A 24,257-nucleotide genomic window follows, 5' to 3' on the forward strand; every position below is an offset into this window, starting at 1 on the left:
GTGACGAGAATTGCGCAGCCGGATAGAAATCACCTCGACAACACTGACAAAATTGTGTCATTTCCAAATTTTGATTTATGTAAATGAAAACAGTTAACCATGATGGTATTTTAGTTATTGTGATGTCTTATAACTACTACCCGATACAAAGCAATCAATCATAACTACATTATTGCTCTATTGAAAACAGACTAATACCATTTCTATTAAAATACAATTAGGATATCCATTATCGACTCCATCTGGTTCTTAAGAGTGAATGTCAAACATATGTCGTCATCGTGTGGAGTAAGGCTGTTACTGCATGTCAACTGCTCTCAGGAAAAAAAGCTTTTTTGTCAAGGAAATGAAATTTAAACTGCATCTTACGGCCTCAAGAGTGTGAAATAAAAATCCACCTAAGTTCAGAATTGGCACTTCCATTCAAGGCCTCAATCACGAGAGAATTAACCTTAAATCATCTGTAGTGTTCCTTACACCTTATCTTTGCCCACTCGGACGGGGCAGGAAACACCAGTGCCTTTGAGGCCGCAAAAACCTTGAGGCTTTTTCTCCAGGTACTGCTGATGGTAGTCCTCGGCGTAGTAGAACTGCTGCAACTCCTTAATTTCGGTCGTGATGGTGCCCATGCCCTTTGCCTCCAGCTCCTATGGATAAAACAAAGGTAGGAGTACAAAATGGATCAAATCTATTGACTGGCGCCATTTTGAATCGTGATAGAGACGCGAAATGTATTGATAAGATTACAAATTACATCCATATTCCCACGAACCTATACAAATGTTAAATTCTGTTTGATATCTACATCACTTTCATTCCATGTCATCAAGGGCAGCAAAGAGTTTGTGCTGAGTGACAGAAGAAAGGAGAATGGTTCTCTTTCTAGTGCAGTGGTTTCCTCGCTGCGGGATGAGGCATCATCGGCTCTCTTTGTTGTGACGCACATTGGTGCTTACACTTTCCTAAACACCTTGAGAGGAGGCTTCAAACTCTTTCATGGTCTCACTAAAAAGGGCCGTGTGATTTTCTCCGTCGTATAATCGTCACATCTGCAGATCAAGGCGGGAAGACAACAACAGGTAGTCCGAGTCGAGGTGTTCACACATCAGAAAATCTTTGGATGTGAGGAACTTGGTCTTCTGGGCTATCCGATTAATCAGTTGGGCCCTACAAGAATGCTCAACAGATCCTTAAAGGAGAAACAATTACACAGGCATGAAGGTAGTTGCCATCTAATGTTGTCCACAAGGGGGCAGCGTGGTACTTGATATGCGAACCACTTCCACAGAGGATTCTCCAAATCAAAAGCGGTGCACCCTGCAGAGAGGCTGAAGCAGCAGCTGACCTCCAAGTCCTCGGCAGCTGCCTGCTACAATGTGAAGGCTCTAATCCCCCCGCGGGGGCGACCGTTAGCCAAATCCCAGCGCACGGAATATCAGAAGAGACGCGCGTTTAGCGTTTTTAGCGGCGTGACACAGCAGCATGTGCTACATTAAACAGCATGCTAGCATAAATGCTGCTACGCTCGCCATGGCCTAATTAACCACTCATCACCACGGAACTACTGTGGTAGCAAACCCTTCAGGGCAGGAGGGTGGGGGGGCTTGCAACATCCAAGCTACATCAACCCCCCCCCCCCCCCACCACCGTTACCTAGCTTCCTTCATGCTCCATCCTACGGCAGTCACAACACGGCAGCCATTTTAGATCTATAAATCAGAATGCAGGACGTCACGCCGCCATGGCTAACCTGACGTGGGTTCTCTCGCTTGATTGGAGCGGCAGCAAAACGTTGCATGCGAACGAGACGTTGAGATCTTAGCCTGACAAAAGCATAATAGTGTGTACGTTAATGTCACATCTGTGATAAGTTGGGACCTCGAGAGTGTGAAATGAACATGCGCAGACATGGAAAGGAAATGTTATACTTCAGAATGGCGAAGATCAATTTCGGGGTCCCCAACCGACAGACAATCAGAGGCATAAAGATTCTCATGCCCTCATCGAACATCCACATATGAATGTTAATAATGAATACATGCAATGAATTGCACAAAACGTAGCTTGTAAATCTGCTTAAGTGCTTCCGACTTGTCATCACTGTATCTGTATCAAACAATGCACGTTAAACTGCTCGTCACGGAAAAATAAAGCGCACACGCCGGCAAAAAAAAAAGAGTAACAAATGTCTTTTTGAGAGCTTCTGGGGAGTGAAGGAAAAGGCCAAATAATGAGACCAAAGAAAGTGTTCATCTTAAAAAGTCAATAGAAGTGAGTGAATCTGTTTATATGTGCCCTGTGGCCTAATACAGGATATAAAAAGTCTACACATGCCACGTTCTACCAAAAATAAGAACAAGATAAATGATTTCAAAATGGTTGCAAGCATTAAAAAAAATCTTTGAGAGGTGAAATCAAAATTAACTGATGTGGTTGCAAAAGTGTACACACCTTCAAACCGATACACACCATTTGAAGTCACTGTGATTAACCCCCCAAAAACTTCAGGTCTATTGAAGCAGGGTTTTTTTTTTTGTTCAAATGGCATTTAAATTTGATTAATAGTTGGATCGTGTGTATGTGCGACCGTGCCTGTGTTTTTGATCTTGCTCCGGCCCAGTCAGACTCCTTCGTGCCTGTCGGAAAGGCTCCACCATCAAGGACACGACCGAACGGGTGTATTTCTACCCGCGTTCCGCCTCGTTCCGAGCGCCGCTTTGTGCTATGGAGTTCTCGGTGCTCTCCAGCCAAGCAAAAGAGAATGCGAACGGCAGTGAGAGCTCGAGCCCCCCCTTCTACCACTACCACAGACCCCTGCAACACAAATAGGACGTGACACCCCGAGAGAGGGCGTAGGATGCAGAGAGAGAGTGCAAATGTACTCGGGTCCTACACCCCACTGTGCCGCTGACTTCGCCCCCTCCCCCCCCTCAACCCGACCTCCCTTTCCGCCCGCCTTCATAAGGCCGGCGGCCACACTTTGACATCGACTATGTGACACTCGATGACTCATGGCGAAGACATTTGAAGACGGATATGACCTCAATTTGCCGATTTATGTAATCACGCCTCAGTCTAATCCCGACGCAGACGCTTATTGCGACGTCGCTTTTTTTTTTTTTGGTTTACCGCAATAGGGACCGCTTGGCTGCTGTTGTTTTTTCAAATTACATTTGCGTAACGTAAGGGCTGATTATTTTAGCAACTATATTCTATATTCTAAAATGTAGATTTTTTTCAAATGTTGCTTTTTGCAGCTCATAAAATAAATAAAATCATCCTAAAAGGAAAAAAATAATTGGAGAAAAGAAAGAAACAAATATTTGACTTCAGCAGTCCCCTCAATTCTTTTAAATTTTCAATTGGTGACCACAATTAAACGAGGTCGAAAAGGGGAAAGATTTTAGATGATTGTGAAGCAAAGCATGAGCGGGAGAGGAAAAAGAAGTCTGTCGCATTGCTTGCTTGTAAGAAAAGTAGAACACGAAATTCTACTCTTGTGTGTGTGCGTGTGTGTGTGTGTGTATGTTTGTGTGTATATTTACCCCCTTGCTTTTAGTGAGGGTCAAGCATCTATTTTCTCTCATCTTTAGCCAGCGTGCCTACATTTTGTGAAGCTGCCGCCGCAATCACGTACGAAGAAAAAAAAAACAACCCTTAAGATCCCGTCGCCCCTTTTAACTCTCGTGTTTAACAAACGTGAGAACTTTCGAAACAAGTCTTCATGTGACCTTGTGTGGCTGGCTGAAACACTCACGCAGACATTATGCGGCATTTCAACCCCCCCCCGCCCCCAATAACCCCAATCCAAACCCCCACCACCTCCTTTCTATCTTTCAAGCTTATTAAGTTGCCTTATCGGAGGATACACTCACCCCTCCGAGGCCTCACGCACACGCGCAATGTGCAGGTTGGCTGGATAAAACCTATTGTTTGTACACCCCCCCACACACACACACACGACGGTGGCGGCGGCTTCATGCCACCACCCTGTCCTCCTCCGAATCAACCCATCGCATCGCTCCTCTCCTCGGGCCTGGAGGGTGAAGACGGGGTGAGGGGGGTGCGACGCAAGTGTGGGTGGGGAGGGGAAGGGGGGGGCGCTCCGCCTTTGCGCTTGGCTCCAGAAGCCTTTGATGTTCTGCAAATTTCAAATTTCATTATAGAAGAACCCGCTTCTCCCCTCCCCCACTCTGGTACTTAAACAAGCTTTTCACCCCCCCCAACCCCAATGCTGAAGTTAAGAAACTGAAAGCCCTGCAGAAGAGACTTTTCATATGGGTTAATTATTCATTGGGCTGGAAGGGTATGAGCCAAACGTATGTCTGCGCATGTGTGTGTGTGTGTCTGGATTTTTGTTTTTTGCCACGCCTGTCTTATCTCTGGCCTCACCCACTCACGCTTGTCGCCCCATCGAATGCACGCTTGCTTTTTTTTTTTTCCGACAAGAAAGCGGACGGCCTTTTCGTTTTTAGTCGCTTGGTGCCATTTTGGAAACGAGGGCGGGCGGGAGGCGCTAATGCGGCAAGTCGGCCATTTTACTTGCGCGCACGTCGGATTTGCGTTCCCGGCGGAGCGCCGGTCGAAAACTGAAGTCGCTGACAGATCGGCGGCGTCAGCAGCATCGTCGACGTCGCTGGCGGATGGAAAAGGCTGTCAGATGTTTGTAAATGTGTGTTTTGCGAACTAGGTTAGAGAATCTCAGACGTCAACTGGGGAGCTGACAAGACAAGACGCTCCATACGAAGAGCCTTTATGTCGCATATACACTACGAGCAGTACTTTGGATTTCAGTGTCGGGGATACAGGTACAAATCCAAAATTTGGAGTGATGACCTAATTATTATATTTTTGACTCCTCCTACTAGAACTGGGTGGTACAGCTGAAAATGCATTATATTATAAGTAGGTGATATCAGGTGATAAGTTTTTGTTTACGTAATAAAAAAAGAGTAAATATTTGATGGATGGAAAAATAAATTCCAATAAAATCCAAACACTATCCAAATAACTAATAGTCAAACTAGTTTTCGAGGAATGGTTCACGATCAGCTGATTGCCAAGGGGGGGTCATCCTCATCAGGTCGTCACTCTGATCTCATTACCTTCCTCTATTAATTCGCCTTCAATCACCTCCCACTACCCCGGTCTCAGCTGCAACCCCTCTCTCACCTCTGACCCCAGCCCAAGGCCAAGGTTGGGAGGTTGTCGTCATGACGACCCCCCCCCCCCCCTTCCCACCAAGCCCTTGGCCTGTGACGGCTGACCCCGGAGTTAAAAGGACGGTCATAATTCGCTCCCCACTGATTACGGCTGAATGACTTATACGTCAAGCCGATGGGCGGATCAACGGAAAGATGGACCCGATGGACAGATGGATGGAGAGAACAAAAGGGGGAGGGGGGCCAGCCCGAAGTGTGCCGCTCCGATGACCTATGCCCTCCCTCTTGTGTTCTTTCTGAATGAGGGCGAGGATGTAGATGCGATCTACAAAACACAGGTGGCTTTGCTTAACTGAACGGCGTCCGAGTCGGAGAGATCGCCACTCCAAAGGCAAGCCACTCCATTGTTATTCAAACAAACGGGCCAACGGCGCGCATTCGCTTTTGCCGCTGCACAAGCACACTTGAAACCGGGCAAAACTTGCTCAATGGGAGCACAACAGCTCCATATTCAAAGTAAAGTGCAACTTCATTTGAGCAGTGATGATGCGCACGGCATCATTTCGTTGACGCTTTAACATCTTTTTGAAGAGACAAAAACCTTTTAAAATTGATATCAGGAATCTATGATTGCTTGGAGATGGTGCCTTGAAAACAGTGGGTGGGAGAACACTGAAATGACCTTTGACCCGGCAATTTTCAGCTTAACTAAAAAAAAAGATTTAAAATCAATACAAACTGAAAGTGAAGCAAATCGAATCGAACATGACTCAAAGCTAATTTACCACCTATGTTAGGACTAAATTCTAAAAACTTCTAATAATTTTTTTATATTCCCGTTAGCAACATTACTTTGTATTGTCTACATACCTTTTGGTAGGCCACTTTGCTGTTGAGAGCAAGCTCCTGCTGAACGGCGCTGGAAGTGTAAATGACAGAACGGTACTGAGTCCCGATGTCGGCGTGCTGCTTCATACCTGCGTAAACGGAAACACAATAGCTAGCATAAGTGCCACAATCATCTCGTACACATTTGCATCTAAAAGCAATTTTTACAATTATGTCATCATCCCGCATCTGGAATCGGCCGAGCCAAACGTTTTTCGGTGTTCACTTTCGGCATTTGCGGCATGCCGGTGTGGGTGGCCGCGCTTTCATTTTCTTTGTCGGCTCTGCAAGTCAACATTTTCATCAGCTTTACATCAGAGTGTTTCTGAAGGACCGAAGCAAAGTACGCGCGGATAAGGAGGCCAAAGAGCTGCCACGACTTGAGCGCTCTTCACAAGCGACGCAACCGAGCGGCTTTGACGTCCGTGAAAGCCTTGGCGTTTTATTTCGCACTCTTCATTCTCCTCCATATCATTCTTTTTTTCACGCATCTTTACTGTCTACCTTCATTGTTCAACTGTGACAGCAGCTACAATATTTTTAAACATAACCAAACTTTTGATAGAAGAATCACAAGAAAATCAATAATCACAATAACGTACCTGTTTTATAATGATAACGCAACACTAACAAAAAAAAATCTGCATACACTGCCAACTAAATTGATAACTTTTTATATTAGCTAGCCCCACTATTGCAATAGCAGCACAATGCTGGAGGCAGTATAATAAATAAAGAATAAAGACTATATGCCTTTGGTGTTTAGCATCGTGTGTTAGCATTAAGCTAGCTCAATGACTTTTGTCAGGTAAAGTTCGGGTTGGATACACAAATGTAATTCAGTTTTATTCGATCAACTGAATGGGATAGCAATAATTCCACTCCTACATTTCCTATTAAAACCCGAATTTAAAAAGCCTGATTCTGTTTTATTCAATCATCAGCGCGGTTAGAGCCCAATCAAAGCGGCTCGCGGTTAGCTCCGCCCACTCACAGCGCCAGCCTTGCTTTTGATTATTCCAACTCCAAAACCAATCCCAAAAGAATTGAGTCCTCAAAGAAACACAACGGCAACAAACACAAGCCCCCTTTCCCAAAAAACAACCCAACCATCTCTCATGCGCTTTCTCCATTTTTAACAGCCCCCTTCGTTATTTTCACCATCCGTCAAAGGCAGCAGTAATTATTAATGAGAGCCTCCCTGTATCTCTGCATTATGCATGAGAGCCTTGCTTCTTGAAAGCATGGGGTAATGGGGGGGTTCAACCGAAAAGGGGGAGGGGCTCCCGGGGTCACACGCGCTCACTTGCACAAACGGCGCTGCCGCCTCACGGGGGTCGCTGACCTCCACCCCGTAAAAATATTAATTAACGGTGCTGAAAACAAGAGCGTTCCAAAGTGGCCTCCTTTTAAACAGTTGACAGACAAACGGAATAAGGAATCAGACAGACGTCGTTTGAACCTGCCGGGATTGGTTGCAACGACTCGGCAAGATGGTTCTCATTGTTTATCCTCGTCCTTCGCTCTTTTCTTCAGAGGCTTTTTAATCTTTCGAACCCCTCCGCGCCCCCCGCTCATTTCCAGCCGACACTTTAAAGCATGTGCACGTTTGAACCAAAAAGAGCAGAGGGGGGATCAAGTGCGAGGCCGCCTCGTTGATGCACTCGCAGGGTGCGCCTTTCTTCCAGAGACTCCTCCGTTGCTGCTGCTGCTGCTGCTGCTTTGACCCTCTTTCATCCCCCCACCCCTCCCCTACCCACCACCGTTGTATTTTTACGTAACGAGCCTTCATCCGCTAACAAGTGCCGGAGCGGGGATTAGCCTCATCTCGCCACGTAGCGTCCCTCCGGCCTCCTCTTGCCTCTGGATTTCCGAGCGGGCCGTCCAGCGCTCGCACGGAAGTAAAACACGAGAAGACTGTAAATGAGGCAAATTAAAAATGCGCCTTACGTAACAGCCGTCAAGAGAAGTTAAAGCCAGCCGGCGCGTTTTGGTTCTTTTCCGACGTGGGAGAGGCCCATCGCTGGGTCACCTTCATTTTTTAAACCAATTCATCTGTCCAATTTCAATAGTGCTTAGCTTGCAATTCTTTTTTGTAGGTATACACAATTGCCTAAACAACAAATGTTAGCTTAACATTGCACAGTACTCGATAAACATCTCATTGGTGGAAATGGGATTATGAATCAATGTGATCAATCACCCGGGGAGTTTAACTGAGGTGACTAGCAGCACTAGAAAAATATGACGTAGTAAAACACAAGAGCAAAAAGAGGGCTGATGGAAAAATCTAAGCTTGATGTCACATTTAGTGTCGTAACAAAGAGTCACAACCGGGTCGTGTAAAGTGATCAATGGTTGTTGGAGCGGGACCAAATCCCAACAAGTTTAATACTTGCCGCTTGTTTTCACATGCTATTATGTTTATGTTTTTATATTTTGCTGATTCTTTTATTTTGAATTGCTTTTTGCAAGGCTACAAAAGAAGATATAGCAGTTGTAAGCGCTTCATCTAGTTCAGGTTTTTTTTTACTTCTGTATTGATTTCTTTTTCCATTTCTTTGGAGATATGTGCCAAGTATATTTTATGCTCTAAACTTTGTTTCATAAAAAATCTGGTGGTGTTGTTTTTGTGGCCTCTCTGTTAAAGTGCAAAAACTAGATTGCAGGAATGTGTATAAACAAATACAATGTGATAAACAAAGAAATAATAATAATTGGTTATTTGTTTGTTTCTCTAAAACTTTTTTGTTTAGTTTTTTTTATATATCAAAAACGGTGTGTAGGCAATTTTGAAATTAATGTACGTCGTTGTAAAAGTACACATAGTCATTCATTTTTGATTCTTTAATATGATCCTTATGTGCTGCTCCCGGCCACTTTGCTGCTGTAAAAGCACAGTTTTCTCCATTGAGGGACTAATAAAAGCAGATTCTATTCCGCCATAATTTGCACTCTGGTGCAATCCAAATAAATGATAGGGGCAAATGCTCGATGACTCTCTTGTGTTTTGTTGTTGTTAGTTCTTTTATGGTGGTGCGTTCGTGCTAGTAGGTTGTGGTGTGCCCTGCAGTCCCGCTACGACTACGTGTGCGTGCCAACACAGCCCTCTCTCTCCCGCTCTTACTCTCTCGCCCTTCTCTCTCAGCAGCTATTTTTGCCCTCTTCTTATGTAAGCCGCCGCTGATGCGCTGGAGACAGAGGCAGAGTTTGGGATAGTGAGAGCATCCCCGGTGGATGCACACACACACACACACACACACACACACACACACACACACACACACACACTCACACTCACACAAACACACACAAACATGCGCATTTGCACGTGCAGCCTCTCTTTAAGAGGAGGCAAATGGGTGACAATATTCGGAGCCAAATAGTCACGTGAGGCTAAGCTGGAGAAATGGCATCTAGTGTGTGTGTGTGTGTGTGTGTGTGTGTGTGTGTGTGTGTGTGTGTGTGTGTGTGTGTGTGTGTGTGTGTGTGTGTGTGTGTGTGTTTGAGATGGGAGAACCAAGTGTACGTCCACATCATGATCACTGTTGTTCCTTGCGTGTATTTTCCAAGACGGAGGCTCTCAAACGTGACTTCGCGGCTCACAATTGCTTTCTTACCGTCGTTAGCTTGCGCACCCAAACTAGCATAATGCGTATTGTTGGGAACCATAAAACAGAATAAATCAAAAAACATCCCAGTCTCAATACTGTAAGAGATAACGATGAAATGGTGCAATAGTTTGCCGCACTTAACCACGACTGATTTGGATTCGACGTTTTGAGCAAAATTACGGTCCAACCGCCCCTCCCAAATATATATCTGCGGTGGACCCAATCCAAAGAATTAATGTATTCCGATGGGATACAATTATCACTAGTTCTCCAGCTACCAAGGCTACTGATGTTTCTGTTTTCTTCAAGGGCATAGAAAGCGTGGAGCTTACTGCTAATTTAACCATTTTTTCAATTTTCTCACGAAAACACATATCTTCTATCCTTATCTGTTCTTTTTGCTCCAAGGTGTCATAAACGGTGCTCTAATGAGATCTTTTCTGTTGTTGTTTGTCTACTTCCAAACAGATGTCTTTATAAGTTTAACATAAGCAAAAGGACATATAGAAGTGAACACACACACACCCACACACCCACACACACACACACACACACACACACACACACACACACACACACACACACACACACACACACACACAGACACGTGCCGGGCAATCTCCATAAATTACAGCCGTCAAGCGTGTAATAAGTGACACCTGGTAATGAGCACGCCATGTGGGGGTAGTGTGGGGATGGCAAGGGTCGGGGTCAAAGTTCAAGGTGATCTCCTTTGGGGTTTTCTTTTTTTTTAAGGTGGGGGAAGAGTCCCCCAAATTGAGGCAATGTGGTGATTCAGGGCGACAAGGGGGGGACCCCCAAAAGGGAATTGGCATGTGTCGCAGCCAGCTGGGGTGAAGATATGATTATTGGGGAATATTCATGCTCATTTGTCCGGGACCAACGGCCACCAAATATGACTTAGCAGATGGGAGGATTGGTTTCTATTTTCGGGATTGGACCCTTTTCTTGCCACAATAATAGCCAATATGGGTTTGTTGCATTTGTTTAAAAAGAAAAAGAAAAAAAGTGCATCATCTGAAGCCCAGACTTGGCAGTTGGGATGCTTGAAATAAGTTCAAATGGATAACTTGGAATTGCAGCCCTCTAAACCTGAAACATAATTTGGATTAGCACCAAATCACATTACACTTTTTTTTTTAAATAATGTTTTTGTGGATAATAAAAAAACCATTTGAAACATCTTTACTAGGATCACAGCTAACGTTATATATTATTATTCAGTATACAATTTTTATTTTATTATTTCAACACTATTGGACAACGTTTTGTATGGCGGGTTTACAGATTAAAAGTCAATTCTAAGGATAATTAAGGACTTTATTTTGGAAATTTAAATTTTTAAAGATATGCTGACACCCTGAAGATTAACCCTCGGGCATGAGTATAACATTTTCACTAGTATTTATGCATTATTCACAAAGAACCTAAGGAAAACATAGGCAACAATATTCTTGCAATAAAAAAAATTTGGATCTGCAATTTTTATCGAGCTCCACAAGTAAATGATGCTCATGAAACATGAAAGAAGATGAAATACACATTTGCTCCAGATTGCTTCATGTTCACATTGGCAGGCTGCTTGCAAACAAATCGGACAGTCAAAACTACAATACGTTGCCAAACTGGTGGATTAGTTTCCATGTGTATTTGCGAAGAAACAAAAAAACCTCCTCGTCGAAAAAAAATATTGTTTTATTTATCGATCAAGCATCAAGAATGGTGAATGCACCTTCACTGACGCAGCATCAGTAAGTCATATCATAAATAGTACATGGCCTCAAAAAAAGAGAGGGGATGGAGGGAAGACGAAGAAAAGGAGACAAAGAGGAGGAGGGGGGGTAAAGGCCTTGCTTGTTAAGATGAACAGCGGCGGGTGTGGAGGAGGGGAGCCGAGGAAGCGGAGGGATGATGTTGAGGGGGGGGCTGGGAGGAGAGAGTGACTAAGAGATAAAAGAAGAGCGAAGGGATGCGAGAGTGTTTATGTGGCGAGCGGATGGCCTCGGGGAGCCGTCGACTCAACCGCGCCGCTCTGCTGACGGGCCGGGCCGCACGTTTGTTCGTTCGCTCACTCGTTTGCCTTGTGGGCCCGCCGCAATGAAGGAAAGGGAAGGGGCAGGTAAGACAAGGTTGCGATGGGAATGGAGGATTGGAGGCATGCATTTAAAAAAAAAAATTAAAAAAAAAGTAGAATTGGAGCATGTTTGGTTGGGTTAGGGGAATAATAAGCTGATTGTGGAGCTTAGCGCAAAGGGGGATGAGAAATGTTGGAGCAGCTCGAAAAGACGTTTCACGGGGGAAAACATTGAGGGGATTTATTTTTTTTAAATCAAGGCCTTCTTATGAACTATGAGCAATTAAAGTGGGAATAAGTTGGGTGACTTGCCATCGCAAATATCAAACGGTATTTCCTGCCTCCACCTCTGATGCACTTTGACACACCGATGTCACTTTTATGAGTTTGTCACCGTGCGCTCATGTGTGAGGTTGCATTATTGAAGCGTCGTCATAACACGAGACATAAGGGAGCTTTGATTCTTTTTGTAGGTTGGTGGAAGTAAGGGGGGGGGTCGTCTTTATGCAACATCCCAGAGAAGCCAGCGGATTGAGACTAGCGTTGCTGAATATGGAAAGAGGGCACACGGCAATGGCTGCTGGAAGTTTCTGATTGGCTGCTAATGTTGCTATCCGAGCCGGGATTGGCGGAGACGACGCGAGCCCCGACATCACGTTGTCGGGACTAAACCCCTTTGAACTGAGGCAAAGCGGAGCGGCGCACAATATCGAAACAGGCGGAACATGCTTCCATACGTGCCAGCCAACGACAAAGTGAACGAGGGTGAGCTCGCCCCCAGCCCCAAAATCACAAACTCCTGTCTTTGTATATACAAGTGATGAACTTCCTCCACTCTGCTATTCTCTTCCGAGTGCATCACTATAAGGTGGACGGAATAAATTGGAGCTTAAGCACGCGTGAAGGCACAGCCAGCGGGCCACATCACGCCACATTTGTCAAATCAGAGGAGGTTTTTTTTTTTTTTTTTTTTTAACCTCAAATCGGTGGTGGTGGGGTGGATGAATGCGAGGCCGCAATGGCGTACTCGGGAAGTCAAAGAATATATACGAAAAATGTGACTTTCTAAACCATGGATTGGAGCGCATAGACAATAAATGGCGCCCGCCCTAAATAAAACATGAGAGGAAGGCAAGGCTGTGAGTCAGGGGAAACGCATGACTACATCAGCACAGCCCCTTTGGTGCGTCTTTGCCCACGGAGTCGACACACAAAACAAGCTACAGCTCCAATGTAGCGCCGCTGTTTTGGGATGACCTTGACGACCCCTTCAGCCCCCCCCCCTCCCTTCTCATCCTTGATTGCGTGACGCAAAAAATATGAAAGTCATTTTATGATATTCACCATGTCGCCGAGTAAGGTCCAATTTTGAAATTTCTCATTGAGATCAATTGTAATTTTGTATATACAAATAGTGTAGTTGAGCCTCTGGAGTGGCTGAAGTGTGAAATTAAACTACCAAGTCAAGTTTTAATTATCTCAAGTAGGTTCTAATGTAAGTGTGTGTTTCTCCACCAATGACTTGAACAAACCGAACCACTTCTATGTAATGGCCGAACATAGGCTACTGGTTTTGCAATGATTAATAATTTTAATCACTCTGGAGCAAATTTAACCAGCCAATAAAAAAACGCACATCCTGACAATAAAAGATCTTTATCCGCTTTAGTTTGTTCCAGAGTTGATGCGTGGCTGTATTTGGGTCATGCTGAATATGTAAGTGCAATCATGACAGACGCAAAACATGACGGCATGAACTAAAGTAATGTCACCGAGTACATGTGGTGTGCGTGTGCATGCTCGTGTGTGTGTGTGTCTGTGTGTGTGCGCGTGGTGACAAGCATGCCTATAAATCTTTGATTCAGCCCCCTCCCAGCTTGCGTCCTACCCCCAGCCTCTTTTTCGCTTTGCCTTTCCATTCCATGTGAGTGAGCAGAGTAGCTCTTAGCCTTCTCTTCCTCATCCAACGCTCTCCCAGTCCATTTTCTTTCTTACATCACCTCCAGTGAGCAGAACAAAGTTTTTAAGCAAACTTATTGCCCAGAAATTATTATAATTATTTTTGTAATGGCACGATATAAGAGTAACAATGCAAAAACTAAAAATAAAACAGAGAACCACATGTAGAAAAGCAATATGAAATTATTTAAACTCATTAACATTTTTGTCAGAATAAGAAATCTTTGCCATTTATTTTAATGGGGAAAAACAGTCAAAACACAAATAGAAAATGAAAAACACTTGCAAGGAAACACCCGCTAATCTAGTTTAATTTCACTCTTTAAAACCAGTTTATGTTCATCTTTACCAGTTTTATTAGTCTATTTTACAATATTTTAATATTTTAAATACTGTGGTGTGATTTTGATGACTGTAAGAAATAAATGGCAATTTGACTTCATTTCAAAGGTCAGTTAAGGTACGACTGTATTTATATTTTATTTTAAATATCGACTCATATGTCATGTATATATGATATTTGGAGGGGGGGGGGCATCACACACCACACTGGCATGTCTCTCCATGGATGGCTGGATGTCAGACACATTAACACTGTCTGCCATTGACATCCACCCACAGGACCCCCACCAGAACGTACACGTCTGGGCATCATCCTTCTGCTCCAATACGCTGCCCGTGTCCCCTTTGGGATGCCTCCAGTGTGCTTTGCGGGGTTTTTTTTTTTTGGGGGGGGGGGAGTGTGTGCGTGCGAGCCCTCCTACCTTGTGTCGGATCGTGGTTCTCCCAGAAGAGTTTCAGCAGCTCCTCCAGACTTATTTCTTCAGGAGAAAAGACCACCCTCACCACTTCAGTGTGTCCAGTCAGACCTGCAAGACAAAGCAGAAATCGAATTTAGACTTGTAACTAATCATTATTTGAATAATTGATTCATCTGGTGATTGTTTTGCCAATTAATCGCTACAAAAAATCAATTTAACAATTAAGACTCAAACTTTGTAAAAAGCAAACCAGTACACTGTAAAAAATTTTTTTTTTTTGTCACCATCAGTGTCACTCTTCAACATTTTCTCCATGCAGTTGTTTTGATCGGTTGTGTTTGATTGCGGCATTCACACCTGTCCAAACAAACTTCACCGAGGGGCTAAATGAAGCGTTCAATCTGAGCCAACTGTACGAGGCAGGTGCGAAAAAACGCCTCGAGGGAAGCACGCGTCGGGACGGATGCCGCAGTGACTTTGACAAAGTATCCTGTCCTCTCAACCCCCTGTAGTCAAAACTTTGTTTTCAACTCCCTTCAAACTGTCAAAGTCTTGAACTCCTCTGTTCTTTTATTTTTGTTGCAACTCTGTGAGCACAACTGTGTTCTCAATCTTGATTGAAATTTCAATGCTTGTAATTGTTATAAATAACAAATATATATTACATGTTGTGATTTATTCATCTGTCTTCCAATTGGGGCTCATTTGGACAATTTCTCCTGCAGACCCAAAATGGCTGATTTCTTGTTCATTTTCTGCCATTAAATGAAACTGGTGACAGAGGCAAATTTTTCAAAGAGGGCCTTTGCATCTAATATTGTTCCCTGACAACGACTTAACCTCTTTTGTCACATTACCATTTTTCAGTCTGCCCTTTAATCCTTATGTAGCTTTTACTCGCAACGACCATCAGTCCCGTCCTTCTCTCTGACCGTTCTGACCGTGTTGTGTTGACAGCTCTTCACCGCGGCCGTCGTTCCGCTCCGTCACGGCCACTGGAGCGACGCCTGCACCTTCTCTTCCAGACGTTCTTTACTTCAGATGTTCTTTCCCGTCAGAAGTTTTTATTCCCGCCCTCCCCCTCAAGTTCGAGCTGTCATCCAGCTCCATCCTATAGCTGACGCACAATCCCTTGAAAGGCTTTTGCTCAGAAAGTCTGCCAGCCAAAAGCTCAAAGCGCCTTCTTCGTCCTTTCCGTGTCCGATCCCGATTCGCCCGCCGTCGGGACGCCGCAGTCGCGCCTTTCGGAAAGCGCGAGGAGTTCATAATTAAAGCGTACCAAACAGAGCCAGACATCTTTATTTGAATTATATATCAATGCCCTACATGGATCTATTAGAATGTTGATGAGGAAGCGCACGCACACACAGGTAACGGGCATGTTTGAGGGCTTTGAGATTTAAGCCCGTGCCAAATGGCAGTCTCGGGGAACGGTGATGGCGCTTCGTACGCGCTAACCTCTGCCGAGAAACGCCGCAGTACAGCGCAGAACGCAGCCGATCCGTACAAGTAGGTCATGGGTGGGTGGGGATGGTAGAAGGGAGGGGGGGGAGGGGGTATACGCAGCCCATCTGGAGCGGTGCATTCCGAGTTTGCCTGCAAGATGAAGGGAAGGCAGAGAGCAGACGCGAGAGCTATAACGAGTCCGACTGTGGGACTTTTTCTGGCGCATCATGCCGAACGACAGATCAAAAAATGATGAAGCGTCTCGCCGTTGCATTTCTCGCAAGAAATTGTGCTTGAAAGTCATCAGTAGCAAAACATCAAGGGTTAGCTTTTACCTGAGCAGACTTCTTCGTAGGTGGGGTTGGGTGTGAAGCCGCCGGCAAAGCCCACTTGGGTGGAGAAGACCCCAGAAACTCTCCATAAAAGCCTCTCGGCACCCCAGAAACAACCCATACCTGCACGTAAACATCAGTCTTGCTGTGACGCCGTTCAATCTTGTGGACGATTACTGACCGTGGAAAAATGTGATTGAAGCATTTACCAAACATGATCGTGCCCATGCCTTGGGGAAAAGGCTCCACGGTTGTGTTCTGGTTGACTGCATGCTTGTCTGCGTTGGGAAACAAGTGTGGAAAGATAGAGTGAACAATTAACAAAAGCTTTCCACTTTATAAATAACACTTTGCATGCAAAAAGCCATCGCAACTGCCGAGAAGGGCTGAACAGGTCTGGCGCTTGGCTAATGGCGCTACATGGAATTAGCACGCTAAAAAAAGTCAATGCGCGCAAAGTAGGAGCGCATGTGATGTCGGCGCAGCCCACAGATGTGCGAGTGGGATTAGACTCGGCTAAGAAGACTGAGGTGACTTAGCGTGTAAATCTCCGCTAAGCGAGGCCGGTTGGTACGGCAACCACTAATAGTCGGCAGATAAACAGGCCAATGGGTGCACTAAGAGCTTAGGCACACACCAATAATGGACACTTGCTCCAAGGTCAACCCCAGATAACTCTCGAGCTGCTTACAGAGACGTGATGGCAATGACCTGAATTAAAAGTTGAATGGAAAAAGATAAAATAGTTCCTTTTGTGGATGTTTTTATCCTGTAACAGTGGCCCAGAGACCTGTGCTTACTGCACACTACATTTCAGATGAGATTACTCAAAGCTTAACAATAGATTTTTTGTCCAGTCTAGTAGTTGGGATATTTAGTTAATTGGATACCCAAACAAAAAAATTGTATGCTCGAGTCTTTTGGGTCATGGGATTCCCCTCCAATTCTGTAAGTGGCAGTACCACGCACACAAAAACGTATGTTAGCCGATCCAAAACATTTTGCAGCAATAAACTGTGATCAATACACAAGCTGGAGCCTTCTGCTTTATGTTCTCTGTGAACGTAACAAGCCCACTAATGCAAATCTAACGAGGCAAAGTGATGACACGGGAGAAAAAAAAGATGCTACTAAACAGAGCTGTTTGCAAGCCGCCCTGTTCTCACTTCAGCCAGCTGTTCAGCAACTTCAATTTGCACGCCTTTGCCGTCTTGCCCTCCGCTATTCTACCTAACGCAAGCACGCAATCTGATTGTACTCACAGCAGCTTTTGCAAGTGGTTGTAATGCCCCCTTCCCTTGAAAAGAGAGGCTGGATGAGGTCCAGGCTGTGCCAGGTCCCCCCCTTCCAAATCATTCACAACCATGTGTGTTAAGCATTCCACAATACAAAAAGTAATTAAAAAAAATTGCTAGATTTCTTTTTTTGCTTGGAATTAGATATTTTTTCTGCGCTTTTGTTTTCAAGGATATCCAAGAATCGTGAAACTTGCAGGTCATCAGTTGTTGCCGTTAAACAGCAATTTGTGCCGGATCAAAATATCAGATGGTGACCGGCGGTCCAGGGCAAAACAATGACCAGTATTTTTTATTTTATTTTGTGATAGCATGATAATGCTAAAACCGGTGGTGGCAAGGTTGATTTCCAGGCTGCTCGTTTTGTCCACCCCCCCATACCTCCCCCAAGAACGAAAAATCCATTCCCTCTTAGCCCTTCCCAGCTTCTCACAGGTTGGCAGCGAACTAGGCACGAGTCGTCGGAGGAGGCTGAAGCTTTATACTGGTGCCAACTACCGTCTGCTGCATGGGAGGATGGGAAGGGGGGTGGAGGAGGAATAGGGGTAACAAGGGGAAGGGGGGGAGGCAAGACTGGGAATAGCCAAATGAACAAAACAATGTAGTTGGGGCTTGCTTTTGTGGCTCATTTGTCAAACTCCGTGTCTAGTGAAGTTTTTTTGACTTTGAGAACTGCTAGCTGTCTGCTTTCCAGAAGTTCCGTGAGCAGGGTTGCATCAGAAGCGGTCACAATAAATATGGGCTATTAGTTGGATGGCACAGGACTGAATTGGCTCATCTAGGGAGAGTTTGGTTGAGAGTCGGAGCCCAACCTGGTGTGCCCCTACCATGTAGCAATCTGCTGGAGTGTTTGCGCCAAGGTTAGCGAGTACATAGGAAAGACGCTAGCGAGTCAAGGAATGGAGGAGGAGAGCAAATGAACATCTTCAATAGAAGGGGTCTTTATTTTAAAGACGGGGGGGGGGGGCATATGTACAGAAAGCGATAATTGAGCGTGCTTGCAAACAACTCCCACCAGGGCCGCACTCAAATAAACTAAGCTACCCCTGCCGCGAAAAGAGGGTGGAACAGATTTGCGCCATGCGGCGTCTCCGAGCTGCTCGGACAGACGGCGCGGGAACGTATGATGGGGCGGAGCCTTCATGCGCGTAATGCCCAGATGGGCCCTCTGGAACCATCGTCCCGTGATGCACTTTGGCGAGAAGAAAGGCAGGTGATGACGAGGAATGCCAGCGTCTCACACGGCAACACGTTTGATTCTAAGAATAAATCATAATTTTGTGGGAAGTGAAGAAGCCTTTTTTTTTTTTTTTTGCATCGTAGCGCCCACTCCCATGTTTGCCATGATCGTTTATAGTGAACACATACCAGCAGCACATTTAAGTGTCTGGTCATTCTTTCTGCCAAAGTTGAGGCACAACAAAATCCACCACCACCACAACCTCACCTTGACATGACATTAATTACCTGCGACAGCCATTTTCTCCTACATTTCTCCCTACTCGGCATCTGCGTCTTATCTGGCATGTTCTCAAGCCTCGGTGGACACAAATGTAGTGGAGCTGGTAGCGAGACGGCAGGGAGAGACAAATGGCTGAGCGTGGCACACTTGCGAGCAGCCATAGCATGAGGGTGGGGAGGAGGGTGTTGGGGGTGAGGGCGGCCGCTGGAAAGCGCCACGGATATGAATATTCATGGCGCGTGGGCTACGGCGTGCACCGCATAATAACGAGTCAAGGGGTTAATATGACTCTGGCACAAAAGCCTACGCCACACCGCGTGCGGGAATGAAATTAAATTTAAATAAATATCGGCGGTGGCGTGCATGCAAATGAGCTCGAGCCATTCGGTGGTGCTCAGAGGCCTCTTCGCAGGTTGGAGCGCGGCCTGCTGCTGTGGATTTTTTTTTTTTTTTTTTGCTGTTTCGAAAGCGTTAATCCGGAAAGGGGGAATAATAGCTTGTTAAAGCGCATGCAAAATAAATGTAGGCGGGATCCCAAATAATGCAAATACAGTAAATGGTCTGTAAACAAACCATTTAGCCAGTTATGTTTGATTCAATGTAGCGTTGCAACATCACGCAGCGACAGCCAACTTCTAACCAACACATCGCAGATAATGATGATGTTGACACTTTGTAACATTTTCAAAACGCGCGTTGCTTTAATTCAACAATTACCGTCATTCATTTGCTTTGAGACGTGATAGTTAATACCCGATGCTTGCAAAGGACACAACCATAATTGGTCAGGAATTGTTGGAGCCCATTGATTATATTGTAACTCTCAGATAATTGTACTTCAAAATTAAGATAATCCAATGACAAACATACTCAAGTCAGTCAATCTCAAGCAAGTCGATGACTCAGCAAATGTGAGCCACAGGTGTGAACACAGAATGTTCCATCGGTTGCCTTCGGGCTTCATGTCGTCATTACGGCTACGAAATATTTCGCGCAAAAAGAAGCTCAGTGATTATCACACGGATTGACTGCGTCATGATCTTGAAAAATGCATAAAACGAAAGTCCACGCCTGAGGGCCTGTATGATTTCAGTCGAGCGATATGATGGTAATAAGGATGATTATTTAAGTGTGGGCGGCTAATGTCTCATCCTGTACGCTCTACAAGTGACGAAAAGTCAGGCTGTTGTTTCCGCACATGTACCGCGAGCTAGAATAACATCACAGCCTGCTGCAACTCCCTATCTCTCCTATTATAAACTCCCTCTCTTCCTCTTCCTGGCTCTCTTATCTGGCGGGGAAATGAAGCTCAATCACCTGCGGAGGAGCTGAGGGCGGCATGGGCGACTTTGCAATGCAAATGCCAGGTAATTACCCCGACACGAGGGGAGTGCGAGCGTACGTATGGAAATGGAGCAAAGAGTGAGGACTAGGGGGGGAGGCAAAAAGAAAGAGCGCAGGAAATAGAGAAAGAGATGAACCAAGAGACAGGTTCACCTGCCTGTTGATGCAGGATGATTGCGGTGTTGGGAGAAGGAGGAAAAAAGGTAGCGGGGGGTGTAAGAAACGCAAACACTACCAACCAATGTCTGGTTGTCTGCGGCATCATCGTGTGCAACCAACTACAGTAAAACAATGCATAGCATTATCGTTGTGACCTGCTTGATTGCAAATAACATCAATATTCAATACATTCAGGTGAAGCCCAGTTGCTAAACAAAACAGAAGCACCAAAACATTCCCTCAATATGGCGATTTAGCACATGTTGTAAATGACTACAGTTATCAAAGAATTCACCTGCCTGTGTGTGTTTGTGTGTGTGTGTGTGTCTGCTCATTCACTCTAATGGGCACTTGTGTGTGTACATGCCTGTGTAGGCTTGTGTGTGTGTGTTGTGCCGCAGGATTTAATGCGTACGCCAGCTTGCAGCTGTTTCATTGTGAGCCAACGAGAGCAGAGCGATGTGCAGATGTGCTTTAAGTATCAAAGAGATTATCAAGTGACCTGGAAATGAATAAACACACGCAGCGCGCTGCATTGTGAACTCGGCACGCTGGCCGCCATGTTGTCGTTCGTGAAGAGCGAACGTGGTGGTTTGTTTGTTTGGAAGCAACTGTGTGACTCGCGAGTCTGATGAGCGTTTTTGGGCGTGTAATCGCACCGTTGCTTGAGTCTCACTTTGCACTAATTAGAATATAAATCACACCGCCTAGCGTAGCTTCAAAAGGGCCCTCCGACGTGGCGGCGAGCAGGTGGGACGGTGTGAAAAACAAAAGGCTTTGATTGCTCTGACACGGTCGGTTAAAAGTAGCGTCACGCTCCACGAGGGGGGGGTTCGGATTCAAAAAGCAACGACGTGACAAATTTGGAGTCATACCTAGGCCATGTGACAAAAGTTGGATTATTGTCCTAATCCTACATTCAAGACTTCATTTTTTTATGCCCCTATGATAAAATAGGATTTTTAAGCAAGTGTAATACATTCCGATGAATCGACAATATTTTCTGCCAAAAATCGGCATCAGACTCGAAACGTCCATATTGACCTGAACCCAAAAACCTCAGCCACATGGGCCAAGGCAGCAATGAATGCATGCTGACTCTTTACATTTTTATGATGGTCTGCAGTCTTTCTCATTCAAGCATTTTACCAACGCTTGAGGGTTTTCGTTCCCTACAACCCCCTCCTCCATTTACCAACTATTTCTGGTCTACATCTTTTGCTAAATCTCCATCCCACCATCTTTCTTTTTATCATTATTATTCCTGAAGAGACTTTGCTCGGGGGAGAAGATGCCATTTATGTACTGAGACAAAGCCAAACGGATGAAAAGGACGCAGGGGAACAATATGTTTGCTGACGCCACCATTGCCGAACCTTCATTTTGACCCCGAGGGCTGAGATTGAGCGAGGACCCGGCTGTCTTGATGGGCGATTTTTGGGGGGGGGGATGACTCCTCCAGACTTCCATTTAAATCACTTAAAAGCCCCTCCATTGTACGTGGAGCCACCATCCACCGCTGCATGCAACCCACTATTCACAGCGGCAGCAGCAGCGGCGGCCAATTGAGAACGCATTGAAAGCAGCGGAAACAATGAATCAGTTCGCTCGCGTGTCTTTCGCAGCGTAGCTCGGGGACACAAATCTCGCCTCGCCGATTGGCTGCGGCGGGAGGGAAAAGTTGGCGCAAAAGACACCGCAAGGGGAGGATGGAGGCATAAAGGATTTGAAAAGCAAAGCCTCTTTGGTAAAGAGGGAGCCGTGTGGGGGTTGCTGCGGGATGGGTGGATGCATGGATGGATGCGGGATGACACAAGGTCCAGATTAACCCTAATCTCAGGACTGGTGCTTTAGGTGAGGGAGTGCAAAGGGGAAGCCAGGTGGTTCAAACTGGTAGGAGGAGGGGCAGGGAGGGTGTTAATCTCAGTGTGCTGTTATTTTGATAGAGATATGCCCACACATAAAAAAGAGATGTTATGGATTGGAGGAGGTGGGGCTAGAGTGACTGTCGCGGCAAGCCGATTGGCCGCTGCCTGCATGGCGACAGTGGCACATGCCCTGGTGCATGGGATTAGAAGGACAGTTCCCTAATCTGCTGTTTTAGGCTCGTATGTAGGCCAAGAGTGGCTTAGCCCGGTCGCTCTTAGCGCTGTGACAGGAAGTGGACTGCCGTGATGTGGCGGCGCGTTAAACAATTGCTCATGCACTGGAAACCTTCATAATTCTCACAAACGTTGTCAACAACGGCTGAACATAAAATCAGTAAAAATATATATTTTGAAACTATCCATGACAGTAAGAAATGACTAGCCAGTTAGTAGCCCGTTAGCAGTTAGTTTGCTCCAGCTAGTAGTTCTCTCATTACCTGAGGCTTGCCTTACAGGACTTTATTTATGCAGCGCATTTGACAACATACAGTAAACTTATCGTTTTTATGCAGTAAAGCTCATACGCGCAACTACAAAGGGCTGTGTGCGCCATTGTGGGAGGGAAGACAGTCAACTTCTTTGTCATCCAATTAATGTGGCTCCTCTCATAATTACTATCATGTCATTAGTATGTTCTGAATGAATGTCACATGATCTAATTGCGTAAACCTCATACTGCAAGATATTGTACAATCAACCACATATTCTCATACCATAAACCTCCAGTGAACCTAACAACACTACCACAGAAACTAGGACATATACAAAAATGAACAAATATTAATACAACCACTCTTGACTTTAAGTGTACAGCGATGCTCAACTTAACAGAGTTCCAAAACTGCATTGCGAGTCTACAAATTAGTCACGCATATTAGTCAAATAAAAAAAAAAAAAGACCGCAGTGCTTTCTGCTTAACTAGGCTGCAAAATTGATTTGCCTGCATGACATTCTGTGAACGTTATTGTTCATCACAGAATATGTCAGCCATGTAGTTTCATCTCGAGTACAATTAAAAACTCAAAAGCAGAGTATTTATCATTTTAAAAAGCGGCAAACATACGGTCTACTATTGTATTTTTGCGAAAAAGGTCAAATGGGGTTACACAGCGCAGTATAATTTCTTCGCTTTTCCATCTTTTTTTTTTTTTAACACTTGTATCATTATTTTCATTTTTTATTTTATTTTTTCTTTCTCCCTAATGTACGCCGCCCCAAAGCGAATCAGTCGTGTGTCAAACAATAACATGTGAACATGAGAAGAACGGTGCAAAAACGGGAAGTAGGTCACACAGCAATTTATTTGACAAAAAAAAAAAAAAAAAAAGGGAGGAAGGCTTTTGGGGGGAGGATGGTGAAAAGGGAAGTGGGGCACGGTGTGCGCAGAGGCGGCGGGATTTTTGTCAATTTGGGGGGAGAACGCGGCTGATTTTGTTTTTTGAAGTCTGCGTGCTTAAAGGAAAGTTGCAGAAAGGTTGTCGAAAGGTGACAATTTTATTTGGAGTGTGGGAGTTATATTGCTCTCCCTTGGAGGACATCGACAATTGCGACACACACACACACACACACACACACACACTCAAACATGCATCGATCAGCTGTCAATGAACAGAACAGCCCACCAATTCTTGCAGTAATATTTACACAGCAAATAGAAGAAATCCATGTAACAGACTGTGGTAATTCCCCACGCACGCACACACACATACACACACATACGCACACACACGCATGCACTCCCTGATCCCGATTAAACCCGCTCGTCATCATCATGTAGGCCGCATTGCCCCCAATCATGCTACATAGCGATT

The 24,257-nt window shown here is 45.1% G+C and overlaps 1 protein-coding gene across 3 annotated transcripts in view; it reads right to left on the reverse strand.

Annotated features, from left to right (window-relative positions):
• Nucleotides 1-145: 145 nt before the first annotated feature.
• msrab (methionine sulfoxide reductase Ab) overlaps nt 146-24,257 on the reverse strand; it is a 31,292-nt gene continuing 7,180 nt past the window's right edge. For all 3 annotated transcript variants that reach the window (XM_085931929.1, XM_085931928.1, XM_085931927.1), the window contains 5 exons: nt 16,467-16,535; nt 16,261-16,380; nt 14,483-14,587; nt 6,033-6,139; nt 146-647 (listed from right to left, as the gene is read on the reverse strand). In XM_085931929.1, coding sequence (XP_085788055.1) covers nt 474-647; nt 6,033-6,139; nt 14,483-14,587; nt 16,261-16,380; nt 16,467-16,535 — 575 coding nt within the window. In that variant the 3' untranslated portion in view covers nt 146-473. The remainder of the gene's footprint in view (nt 648-6,032; nt 6,140-14,482; nt 14,588-16,260; nt 16,381-16,466; nt 16,536-24,257) is intronic.

Source organism: Syngnathus leptorhynchus, chromosome 15 (genome assembly GCF_054491065.1).
Source record: "Syngnathus leptorhynchus isolate UIUO chromosome 15, UIUO_Slep, whole genome shotgun sequence".
In the NCBI taxonomy this organism is placed as follows: domain Eukaryota; kingdom Metazoa; phylum Chordata; class Actinopteri; order Syngnathiformes; family Syngnathidae; genus Syngnathus; species Syngnathus leptorhynchus.